The following is a 13843-nucleotide window of genomic DNA, read 5'->3' as shown; positions in this document are numbered from 1 at the left end:
TAACCTTTGCCAATGGCTTCTGTCTCTATAGTCTTTTCTGTATGGTAGTCTTTCGCCTACATGCCCTTACATCTTGCTTCTCTTGACCACTGCATACGAGCAGTTTTCCTTCTGTCTTCTACTTAATCCAAATGGCAATGCAAATAATGATGAACCAGATGCAGACTGTGTTAAATATCCATGAGTAGAAAATTAGTGCAAGAAAATATGCACAAAAACAAAAGGAAAATGTTATATCATGGTGTTCTTTATATAGGAACTATGAATCTTTGAGACACACAATTCTATCTTCAAAATCAAACAGTATTTCCTTTGTTCTAACTGTGCAGATAATTTATAAATAAAACATCTCATTTTACTTGGTTAGTTACCATTCCTAGAATATGATCCACCCTTTGATAAGCAATTTGAAAATGACCATTTATTTCACATGCATAGCTGGATGCCTTATTAATGACCATGGAGGACAGTGTAGATTAAAAAAAGTACTGCTAAGACATTCTTCTTGCTGATATTCCCAATCTGCTACTCAGTACCCCACTGTATTTATCCACAGTCACTAACACTAATATTCAATCACTCTTACCAGATGGAGCAAGGAACCTCCTGAGGAAACAAGCATATGAGGGTCAGCACCATCTTTCAACAGTCGCAGCACTGAAATATCAAAGTAAAGAGGAACAAGAGTTAATGCAGCAATACAGCCAATTCCGAGCTGTTAATTGCCTGATTCTTCCCCATCTTCATTAACAGATTTAATAATATATGCAAACTGCTGAGATAACATTTGCAAAACTATCATGTCAGCATCTCCCACCCCATCTATTTTAATGGCTAGGCCTGGAAGCAAAGAACCTTTGATAACAATGTTAAATATGAACGGTATCGAGGACTTCTCAAAAGGACAGATGATGTGCATGTCAGCTCTATACGTAGGAGAGGGGAGGAAAGAGACTTTTACTCAAGGTCACAATCACCTTAGGAGCAAAATCACAGTCTATTGGTTTGATTTGATTTTGCAGAGTTCCCACAAGACCTGTTGGCTTTTTCAGTAAATAATTGAAAATAGCATTCATAAGTTGTATCACTCAACATTAATCACCAAACCATAGCTAAATGATCTGATCTGCACTCAATTTAACCTTTACAGTACATTGTCAGATTACTAATGCAGAATAACTCTTAAAATGATATTCATAGTTCAACCTCACTTCCATTTACATCTATCAGTCTCCCTTTTGAAATGAACGCAGGTTTACAAATGCAAGCAGAAAAACAACCCTGCTTATCAGTGCCCAGTCAAGGATGAAAATTCAGCACTTTTTCCCAATGGTCTTCACTGCCTTTATAACCTTTTCGTTTGGAATTTAAGCACTGAATAACTCATGTCACCAGTGCTCATTCCTGGAGCAGAACAGAGCAGTCACACTGTCAGGCACCATCAGGAGAACTCACCCCAGCACTGCAGTTCTTTCTTCACTGAACTGGTAAGAAAAACCCTTTTAAAAAGCCTTCAGCCAGGAAAGTAACGGCCAATAATGTACTATGAATAGGAACATAGCTCATTTTGTCCCCATCATATGGAAATCCTGGGTTTTATTCTTATTTAAGATTCCTAGACAGAGTTGTGCAAAGGCCCACGAAGCATTCTAAAGTTCTGGGTACCCCAAACCACTGCACCACTGCAATTTCTGCCCTCCAGGAGAGCCATCAATTTGTCTCACAGCTGTTCCAGCTCCTAAGAATCTGTCAAGAAAATAATCATAGAATTGCTCAGGTTGGAAGGGTTTTTAAAGATAATCTAGATACAATCCCTGTTGTGGGCAGGGTCACCACCCACTAGATCAGGCTGCCCAGGACCCCATCCAAGCTGGCCTTCAGTACCTTCAGAATGGGGCATCCACAACCTCCCTGGGCAACCTCTTCTAGTGCTTAACTGCCCTCTGAGTAAAAAAAAATCCACCTAACATCTAAACTAAAATTTCCCTCTTTTAGTTTAAAGCCATTCCCCCTTGTCTGATCACTTTCAGACCGTGTAAAATGTTGGTCCCCCTCCTGCTTGTAAGCTCCTTTCAAGGACTGGAAGGAAGGCTGCAATGAGGTCCCCGTAGAGCCTTCTCTTCTCCAAGCTAAACAAGCCAAATCCCTCAGCCTTTCTTTGTAGGGGAGGTGCTCCAGCCCTCTGATCCTCTTCATGGCCCTCCTCTGGACCCATTCCAAAAGCTCCACATCCTTCTCGTGCTGGGGGCCCAAGGCCTGAACACAGTACTCCAGAAAGGGCCTGACAAGAGCCGAGTAGAGGCAGATAATCATCTCCCTCTCCCTGCTGGTTATCCTCCTTTCAGTGCAGCCCAGGATACTGTTGGCCTTCCAGGCTACAAGTGCACACTACTGGCTCATGTCCAGCTTTTCATCCATCAAGACCCCTAAGTCCTTCTCCACAGTGCTGCTCTCAATGAATTCTTCACCCACTTTGTACTCACATCTGGGATTCTCTCAACCCAAGGGCAACACCTTCCATTTGGCTTATTGAATCTCATTAGGTTCTCATGTGCTCACTTTCTGAGCCCATCCAAGTCTCTCTGGATGGCATCCCTTACTTTTATTGTGTCAACTGCACCACTCAGCTTCCCGGTGTCCATGTTGTTTGTTGATAATGATGTTGAAGAGCATCGGTCCTAGGACAAACTCTGGGAGACACAACTCATCACTGCCACATAGATCTGCTGACGACAACTCTCTGGCTATGACTATTCAAGCAATTTTTTATCCACCAAATAGTCCAGCCTTCAAAACTCATCTCTCTCTAATTTAGAGATAAGGATGTAGTGGGGGACCATGCAAAGACCTTGAAATAATGTGCACAATGTGCACCAACTCCTCCTTACCCACGCATTTTGCGTGCTTGCTTTATCTTGAGAATATCTTTTAATTCCTTTTTCACTGTACTAAATGTACTTACTGCACTCAAACATTCAGTTGACCTTTTTGAAAGGAATCAGCTTTCTTCTCAGACAGTAAATTTTTACAAGTAATGTCTTTCGAAAAAACTAAGTTATTTTTTATCATGTGTCTTAGATGCATGCTACTTAAAAAGAAAATCTGGCTAAATGGTTGCAAGCCTGTAAAATTCATGTGAAAATTGGACTAGAAAAGGCTTGGCATTATCATCACTACCTGCTCGACACACAGTAAACACAGCGGTATATAGTGAGCAAATACTTACATTGGTTATACAAATCCATTAAATCTTCTGCTCATGTTTAAACTTTGAAAATCAAACATCAATCCAAACCACTGTATAAATTCACAATTTATGAGTAGTTCCATGAACCTATTTCAGCTCACCCAAGGTTTTGGTTTGGTTCATTTATACAACTCTGAAAGACTAAACGCTCTGGCAAATGCCACTTTGAAAGCTAACTACAATTAGAAGCTACTGTTGTCTCTAGTTTATCCATTAGAAGCAGAAATGGAACATTAAGGAACCTGAAATAAAACAAATGTCAAGCAAGATAAAAAGCACCAAAGGAGAGAGGGAAGGTGGAGAAATACATACATATTTTCATAACCTTGAGAAAAAAAAATGGATGAATGACAAAAAACAATGCGTTTATTTCTGCCCTCAAGTCTGGAAATTCAATTCTAAAGTACACAAGTGTCCTCATCCAGGCAAAGTCCATCAAAAACAAAAGCACATAACAAAGTTCCTCCCTTCTTTTAATATCTGAATTGCAGACCATATAAGGAGATGCTTTCTCCATCTCAGGTTTGTGCCAGCTAAGACTTTTCCTACCTCCTTAAAAAGGTGTGCAACTGTATCATTTTCATGAGAATATTTTCAGCATTTGTATGTTAAACCTTTTCTTTAGCAGGACATAAAACACTGATTCTATATTACAAAAGATTTCTTATAGCTCCAAAAGTAATTTCAATATGCCAATCTGGTCAGGATTTCATCTGAACAAGTTAACCCAGCCATTCTACTTCCTCATCCCTTATTTTCAGCAAGAAAAAATGTCTAGCCATTTCAGTCTCTCAGCCACTTTATATACTGCTTTTGTGTAGTATTTTTTCTCAAGAAAAAAAAAAGAATAAAATAATGGCAGTAAAAATAAGACTAAAGATTTCTTGTTTGATCATTGAAATGAAATCACTCATTAAGAGTCTTGAAAACATCAAAACTGCTTTAAAGCTAATTCCCTCTATGCAAAGACAGGAGATGAAGATCTTACCTGTTTGCTAGGAGCAGGACAAGAATGGAAAATTGCATTTCTAAGAATATTCCACAAAAATATCATCTGGAGCCCAAAATTGTAACTGACACAAAAAGCCCTTGGCCACTTGTGTACAAAAACATAAGAGAATTTTTTGTCTCTTCCCTTCATCAAGCCTCCCAAAGTCTTAGTGCTTATAGAACAGTTATGCAGAAGGAAGGAACAACTTTCCAGATCCATTCAGTGACACTGCTTTTAAAAGCAAAAAATGACAGATCATTTCTAGAGCCAAAATTAAAATTCATAACAATTAGTGTCTTCGCCCTGCTTCCCCCCCAGAAGAAATATGCACCAAGATTATATCACACAGAAACAATACAAAACTGCAAGCTTGAAGTAGAATATTAATTAGGACCATAAGCAAATGAACAAGTCATATACAAAGAAACCAGAATAAGTAGATAAAAGCTCAACATTTCTGTTCTTTGTCTGAATTATTTTTTCCTCATTACTGTGTGGTTTATTCAGTGCTTTGGGAAATTCACATCACAGAGACTACTTAGGAATATATGCAAACTCTCAACTGGGCAAGAGAATTTGCTCTGAATTAGGATTAAGTGAAACATTCCTCTGCATATAAAGGCAAGTAAAAAAATGTTCCTCTTTTCTTGAATTCTACCCTTCTCTGCAAAACATAATAAAAAAGAAAACAATGAAAAGATCACAGAAGCAAAACTCCCCTCCCAACCATGCAATTCACTTAGGTCTTCCACTGAAGGCCATACCAGTCAACAGGAAAATCTTCACTTTTATGTTCAGCTTTTCCTTTTGATTGAACTACTGCCAGTAATTTGGGGAAAAAAATCCCTAATGAGGACAAGTCACACACAAATGTATTCTGGAAATGCTGCATCTCCCTTAATTAGTGCAATTTTTAAGATAGTTTTCAAAGGATTTCTTTCAAAACTAGTTTGATATATATTCTTTCACGGAAGAGAAATCTCCAGGAAAGAGAAGGGACTGAAAATAGGCCTTAAGACAGGAAGCTGACATCTACTTAAAAATAAAAATTGAGAATAACATTTTTGTAAACTCTCAAGCTCCTCCTTTGCATGCTTAAAGAGACCCATCCATTCTTCTAACCTCTTTCGGATCTAACATGCAAAATTATCAGCAAGCTAAAGAAGAACTGATACAACCATTCACAAACCATACTGTCTAATGAAGCTTTTTAAAAAGCACTGAAGTAATGAAATTGGTCTCACGTTACAATGTTAGCTAAATTATTCCACTGAGCTGAATAGCTTTCCACAGTTCATTGACTGTATCTACTGAATTACAACTTTCTATGCAGTCCTACCATCCAATAAAGCTAGCACAGCCATACCTGTTGCCAGTCACAGGCCTTGTAGCCTTCCATGTGGGTTTACATCTGTAAGGCTAATTTTATCTGGACTTGCTTTGGCATTTTTTCAGCTTTTTTAGATGCTACAGCAGTTGTCGAATGACCAGTGACAATTAGCTGACGTTTTAGTTTGGTTTAAAGAACTGGGCAGTATGTGTTAATAACTTTGTTATACATAGGAATAAATGCTACTTTTGCTGGACTATAACTAAAAACATCTAGTTACTAGCTATTATACTATGTAGAACCATCTGTAATCTTATATGTTAGAAAGTAAAGGAGTACAAGTCTGCAGTGACAGGAGAACCTTGCACACGACTCCTGAAGCCCCAAGGCTACCAAGAGCTCACTAGTGACTAGTGGTAATGCAAACTTTAGATATGGGTAAACCAGTTTCATTTTTAACAGAAAAGACAGAAAAAGAAATATCCAGTCAATGTAAAACTTACCTTCTTCTGTGTTGAATATAGATTACTAGTAGATGTTTCTAACAGTCATTCCTCTGGGAGTAGTAGCTACCTAGTGTAAACTTTGCTCCTGTTAACACTTATTTTTGTTCTCAGTTTAGCAGGGATACATACCTCTAGCTGGAAGGCTTTACTTGTTTGTTACGTGAAGAAATGTGACTTACTGTGGACACCTATGACCATGCTGCTGCCGAAATGGATCTTTCTATTCACCTGCTGCCTCAGGCTGAATGTTTCTGCCACTTCCCTTACATTGGCACAAGACAAAGACTACCTTTCAGCTAGATAAACTCCTTGGGAATGGCCTGGAATGGCTACAAACAAATACAGAGAGTGGAGTAAGGACTCCAGCAATGGCTGAAAGTAGTTCTGGGGGTAAGTCAACCATGAAATTGTGTAACTGGATAACAGAAATGACACTGAACCAAGGAGAACAGTATATTTCTACCTTCAATTAACAAAGTGCCATATTTTGTCTGGTAGTCACTCCATAATCAGATTCTTCATCTAACAAAAGCATCTTAAACCCTGTATAGGTGCACCACTTATAATTCTTTCTTCTTCATTCCTTTCTAATACGCTTTCCTTATTCCAGTCACGTTGTACTTTTAGCTTGAACTGAAGATAATTATGAAGAACCCGTTAGACAACTCAGCTGCACAAGAGATGTACAGATGAACACCAATCTCTGTTATGTTAGTCTTAATCAGAGCAGCAAATGAAATCAATTAACATTAACAAAGTATTAACAAAGGGAAGAAACAGACATTTTTCACAGAAGTTGAATTAGAGAACCTTAGTTTTCTATATCCACACCATGTTGTCTGCTGTTTGAACACGGCACGGATGAGGATGAGGCCACTGCTTTCATTCTACCTAGAAGAGCTCCCATAGTTTATAATTTTTCTTCAGGCAGACAAGAAATCTGATGATGGTCCCAAAGCAATAGGGTCACTGATTCTTTGCTGAACTTATGAATATGAATGGATATGAATCGTCGGGCTGATTTGATAGCATTCTCTTTGAAAGAAGGAAATCAAACCACCAATGAAACAGATTGACAGAGATAGTCCAACATTCTCATTGTCACAGCTTTAAGGTTAGACCTGGATCAAAACAGATGCAAGTTTTCTGCCCTGCTTTCTGAGTGGAGAAATCAATCAGATCCCAAGCCTGGGTGTGTCTCAGGGCCTCAGACAAAGTAAGGTAGAACTTCAAGCAGCAGGGAGAAGCAAGTGACAGGATAGCACATCCCACTGAGACTGGCAGCCTCAACCACTGCACGTCCATATCTAGGCATTCAGCAATCCTAGCAGCTTCCTAGTGATATAAATCATTCAAGGTCAAGGGAACAGCCGTCCTGTTATCTGAGGTAGCCTGAACCAGAAAATCCCATAAAAATAATTGTTACGTCTCTAGGCTCCACAGTCACTAATTCTAACTCAAATGAGATCAATGAGGAGGTCGCAGTTCCCCCCGTGGGGCAGATATTTCTGTTGCTATGCAGATATCGCCAGAATAGTTCATGAGTTTACGCTCTACTATTATTCAACAAGTGCTAAATAGAACATTTCTTCAAGCAAATTCCACCTTTCCTGTTTCATTTTATATATACACTGGAAAATATTTAAGACCAGAAATCAATGGCTTATATGCACAAGCACAGTAATTACAAATTAACCTCCTTACAAAAAAGTGATCATGGGCAGCAGTCAAATAAGACAAGCCACAAGTTAAGCAGTGGTATGGCAGGTAAAACACCTTTGGTTTTAAGACTCTATAAAGACCGATACTCGAATGGAAAAGCACTTTGGACCAGGATAGATTCAGAGGAACAATATTTAAAAACTAGTGGATCGCATTACCTAATATTTACATCTAATTTCTTCCTCTTTTTTTTTTTTTTTTGTAGGATATTTATTTTCTTTCTTTTTTCTCTTCATAATATTCAGTTCCTACCTGCCTTATAGTTACAGTTTCAAATAGAATTGCTCATGCCTAGACTGAAGCAGAAAAACAGTGACCACTGTAATTTAGAGAAGACTGAAGAGCCAGTTCTAGCTAATTCAATAGTCAGTTTTATACACCAAAGATATTTCTGCAAGCAGCACACCTTAAGGCTCTGTGCAGTGGTAGTCATGGTAGTCATCCCTTGTTACTGCCTCTGTTTTTTAATCAACTTTTCCAGAGCTACTGCTCTGGCCATGTCAAAAGAGAAAAATGCTGCGTTAAGGTCTCACCAGTTTATAAAGCTGTGATTTTACCTCAGTGCAACTAAAACTTCTGTAAATAACCTCATAGAATAACACACACTTAGCTAAAAATGTTGCTTCTTTCATCATAGCTGACAGTACTGCAGGGGTTTGCCAGCATGGCTATTTCCTGGGTCAAATTAGCTATGTCATCAAGGGCTGGTAGCATGGACCTGACTGAATTCTGAATTTTTGTTAGTGAGGTATACAGAGACATCCAACTGTACACTGAAATGTTTGTAGAACTGAATAAGTTTCAGAGCCTTACAACATTTTACAGTATGTTAAATTTATTTCAGAGTATTCAAGTCTCCAGTTTAACAGTTATTATATACACCATACTAAAACACACATCAGCAAAATAACTCTTACTGTGGGCAATAGACTAATTTGAAAACAATTGCCATCCCATGTTTTTCCCTAATGTAACACTGGAAGTTGAAGAATTTGCATACACCACTATTTTTTTCTGCTGAATAGACTGTACGCTGCCTCTATTTTGCCATGTCTGTTGATCCTGTACCAGAATTACTTAATTGCCATAAATCAAATTACCCTTGACTTGAATTCCGTATAAAGTGAGACTCACTCCCTCTTTTAACTCTCACACCATGCACAGCAAGTTTATGCCAGCTGGTTTAGAAGCAGTGTAAGCAAGTCATTAGGACTCCTATTAGAGATCTTCAAGGATAACAGGCTATTATCCTGCTTAGCAGCTGCTAAGTGGTACTAATTACCAGCTGTAGACCACTGGCTGTTAGATTCTGTATGTATATAGTGTTATTCCCGGGCGTGCACAAGGAAGCAAACCAGAACCAACCAGGGATATTAGCTAACTATACATTAAACCAAAACAGTCATGCATGTGACATACGAGTGGCCGGAATTGTCTGATTCCAGGAATGTCTCACCACTTGGCATACTGTCCTCAGGCATCCCTTTTCACAGGACATAATCTGTGACAAGCATATACATCATCGAAATGCAAGTTGCTTCACTCTTATTTATGCTTTCTTTCATGCACTCCTGCCTTTGACCTTGTGTAGCAGTGGCACACGTCCATCTGCCATGAGCTGGTATGGGGAGATAAGTCAGCTGAAGGCTAGCCTTATGAAAGGCAGCTTCCATCTGATTCAGTGCCCCAAACTGGTTCACATCAAGATCAGCATGAAGGAGTAGCACAAAAGGACAGAACAGTAGCAGAAGACACAAAGGAAAGTAACTAATGGCAACCTCAATTTAGCTTAATTTTAAACTGTTAGAAACATACTTTTCAATTATCATTTGGTATCATATGCATCCTTAGGCTACTGTCAAAATCCAAGATGCCTGCATATTCTATTGTCTTTCTTTGCATCAGTGCACCAGCAATAGGGAGGTGAATCGGTTCAGCTGACACTGAGCGTAACTGTTGATTTTGCTCTCTCTTGGATCAGTTTGCTGAATTGGCTTCTTCTGCAGCCACAACTGTCTGACACAAAGTGCGTGCAGAAAGAGTTGTGGTAGGAATGGAATCAAAAAAAAAAAGGAATGAAAATTTTTGAATCAGAAAATATAAGCATTGGCGTAACACAGAGGCATACCAACGTAAGTAAGCACTTATTATATATCTTGATTCGCTGCTCACACATGCATTGAACTCTAAGAAGTACCTTCCTACTGGTATAATTGCACCTCTGTGGGAGTGATCAGTACCATTTCAATTCAAACAGTGACTAGAATGATGCAATTATTTTTTTTTTAATGCTAATCATGACAAATCAAAGGCCACTACAGGGTGTGATCAATATAATATTTCTCCAGACTTTCAATATACAGACAACTATAACTGAAGGAATTTACATTAGCAAAAAATACACAATGGATGAATTTTAAAAAATTTAAATGTTCCAACTAAGGAACACTGTGCATTGTATTCTGGCAGGTATCACTATGCGAAAGAGTTATTCTCTATCATCTAAATTCAGTCTACATTTTTCTATGTTTTCGTTTATATTATCTTGCTGAATTTACCAACTCTAACACAATTCCTTCCCAAATTCCTAAATCTTGCATATATCCTGTACATGAATATGGTTACAATCCAGTTCCCCTGAAGATCATGTGTGCTCCAGTGCAATCATGAAGCTGGAGCCCAAAATCACTGTGTGCTGTGATTAATATCTGTCATTACCATTTGGGTAATGGTAAATTCTGATTTCTACTCACGTATCCTATCCATCAGCCTAATTTTTGTTTATTTTTTTGTTCCTCTCCAAGCTTCTCACTCTCTCTGATTACTTTCAGTGACAGAATGCCAATTCATGAAGACGTGATTATGCCTAAAATCAATTACTGCACTCGAAAATCAGTACTATGCTCCCTACTGCTACGTATATATTATATCCAGTTTGAACAACAGGTTGAACTCCATACAGTTGTCATGGCCCTGAGGGTTTACTTGTCTCCCCAGCCTTGCCTATGACCTGGACCCAATGACAACCCCAAGGTCATCAGCCCTGCCCCATTGAGGCCTCAGCAGCGCTGGACTCCAGCTCTACAAAGCCCCGTCCTTCCTGGCCATGGGATCCAACCAGCTGGGCCCAGCCATTGCTCAACCCACCAGTCTTGGCCTGTCCCTATCCTCAGAGCATCTACTGGGGCAGGCAATGGTGACAGGTGACAGACTCCCACCATGTACCCAGTGCTCCAGCTCGCATAGACATGCTGGCCCTCATGGTTCCCTTACAGCATTTCCATATATTTAATTAAATTCAAACAAACTACCACCTCCAGAAGGATTTTCGATCCTATCGCAGATGACAACAAACTTCCATAGGTTTCACAGAAGCAGAATCACACCTCTGCTCCTCCACTCTTATACTTTCAAAGTCCACATAATCACATTTTTCTGAGCTTTTCTAAATCTTTTTTAAAATCCTACACTGTTATCTCTATTTTCCGCATATGTCATTTTTAGCTCATTACTATTCGTATGCTATGAAACCTTTTCTGGTCGAGATAGAGTTTTCTCTATGGCAAATTTCATCTTAACATACTTCAGTCTATTGATACCAGTACCACCTTTTAGACATCGCAGGGATGGTGAAGAGTTGTGAAAAGCTCTGGAGAACAATGTTGTTCGTATATATGAAATCCCTCCTTTCTCATAATATTTCTAGACTCTTAAAATGGAGAGAAGTTGAATGGCAATGCATATATGCCACACCTTCTGCTTTTATTTTTCAGTATCAGCATTCAATCACAACCCTTTACAATTTGTCAAAAACAACTGAGAATATCATACAGCTTCTTCATAGTTTTTCTCTACTTCACCCACACCTCTCAGTTTGTTTCTTTCCTAATATAATGCATGAGATGTGCAAAGCCTAATGACTCCTTGCACAAATGGACAGCATGAGACATCTCTGATGTCCTGTCAGACATTATGTAAATTTGATGCAACATATGATGTAATGACTTGTATCCTTCTGAACACTTGTACCTATAGGAGTCTTAGGGAAGGCCTTGAAACCAAAACTAGTCAAATGACCATCTCATGCAGAAACACAGTGAAGTTCAGTTGGCAATTACTAAAAAGTATGTTATGACAGCTGGTGCCTTCTCATGGAATGTCTCTTTAGCAGACTACAAAAGAGAGCAGCAATTCCAAATTCATGTAGATGCTTCCTGCTTTGAAACTACAGGTCATATTTTACACATTCTTAATGAACAAATGTGGAAGTCCAGAAAAAAGCTACCACTACATGCCAGCAGTGGCAACGATTTCTAAAATCTGGAGCCAAGACTCTACCTCAATGATTTAATGCTGCAGCTGTCGTGTTTGGCTTTTGAATCTGAATGTAATCAGAACCCTAAACAGTGCATGGTGTGAGAAATTATCCCATGCAATCATTTCATTGTTTCCCATGTAAAATCACTGCTCAAGGTCACATACCTCTACAGTGTAATAGGGAACCGTTGGTAAGGAACCAGATAAGGAAGCAGCACGTAGACTCATTCTGACTGCCTGAATTCTCACTTTAACTGTTTACATATGCTTTAAACCCTTATTTAAAGCGGGACACTTAGAAATTGTCCATTTCACCTTAACTACTCACCTTCCCACCTCCATTCTCAGATGCAATTCACACAGAAACAAAAGCCAAATTACCCATTCCCTTACATTCATTGATTGTACTCTTATAAGCCTCAGTTCCTCCACCATAATAACCTGTTACTATGATGGCTGCATATAATAATAATCAAGAAAAATCTGCTGTCTATTCATTATGCCACATAAGCTCTTTATTCATTTCTCCCTCATAGAGCTTGTTCACTGTCAAATTGAAGTGAAAAATATTTTAACAGTTAAAGTCTTGCACACCAAGTTAAAATATCTCTGTGCATTGAGAAAAAAAGAATCATCTGTATGTCAGTGTGTGTATATATACACACAAATATACATACACACTTACATATACTGCTTATTATTTCAGTTACCTTCCTATTCTCACATTTTTATTGTGGATGAAAATCCATTTGGTGCTGTACTGCTAAACCTGGCACTACCTATAGTATATTTTGACCACAAAAAGTACTGCAATTCAGGAAGCACAGAGCTGAGTAACTGAAAAAGCCTATAAAGACAGAATTTAGCGATTTCTTTTTCCTGCATTGAATGGTTCTGGTTATATTCATTTAAGATCTACTACCTTCTGAGCTTCTCAAGCAAGTTACTCCACTTATAGCTATCCTAATTCCCAAAATCTCCAAACAAATTGCACCTCATCTGCTTTTCACTACATTCATTTGCCTGGTTGCCTTCTCTCATTCTCAGAAAGCAGATGAGAGGTAAATCAGGCGTTCTCATTTAGATACTCAAAAAACATTTGACAATGTTCTTAGACCATGGTTCAACTCTTCACAGTTTGCCCTGTGTGGAGTCAGGAATTGGACCCAAATACCTTCATGGGTTCTTACCAAGTCAGGATATTCTGATTCTAAAACATTCAAACAAATGTTCTTCTCAAATCTAACATTTAACATGAAAATGATAAACTGAAGCCTATAGTAAGATCTTTTCCCACGCTTACACTTAAGTATTCCTCCAGAGTAACAATATAAGTATACAGACAGCAGGAAAAGCCTTCTAGAATTGAAAAATTGAAGGATAATATTTTTAAGGAAGTTTCACAGAATCACAGAATCACAGAATTGTAGGGGTTGGAAGGGACCTCCAGAGATCATCGAGTCCAACCCCCCTGCCAAAGCAGGTTCCCTACAGCAGGTCGCACAGGTAGGCATCCAGGCAGGTCTTGAGCATCTCCAGAGAAGGAGACTCCACCACCTCCCTGGGCAGCCTGTTCCAGTGCTCCGTCACCTCACTGTAAAGAAGTTCTTGCGCACATTTGTGCTGAACTTCCGTTCAGCACAAATCCTGTTCGTAAAAGTGCAGCTTTTTTGTTTTGTTTTGTTCTTTATTTTGCTTAAAACAAAAAAAAAAAACAAAAAAAAAAGAAA

General features: G+C 38.8%; 1 protein-coding gene across 1 annotated transcript in view; it reads right to left on the bottom strand.

The window, feature by feature from the left end:
* The window catches only part of MYO16 (myosin XVI), a 261913-nt gene that overhangs the window by 237006 nt on the left and 11064 nt on the right, over positions 1–13843 (bottom strand). Inside the window, exon 2 of the mRNA XM_042810398.1 lies at positions 587–657. Coding sequence (XP_042666332.1) covers positions 587–657 — 71 coding nt within the window. The remainder of the gene's footprint in view (positions 1–586; positions 658–13843) is intronic.

Source organism: Centrocercus urophasianus, unplaced genomic scaffold (assembly GCF_019232065.1).
Source record: "Centrocercus urophasianus isolate 14NV4802_14NV808 unplaced genomic scaffold, USGS_Curo_1.0 seq_12, whole genome shotgun sequence".
NCBI lineage: Eukaryota > Metazoa > Chordata > Aves > Galliformes > Phasianidae > Centrocercus > Centrocercus urophasianus.
The sequence above is the reverse complement of the archived record's forward strand: the minus strand, read 5'-3'. Positions and strand labels throughout refer to the sequence as shown.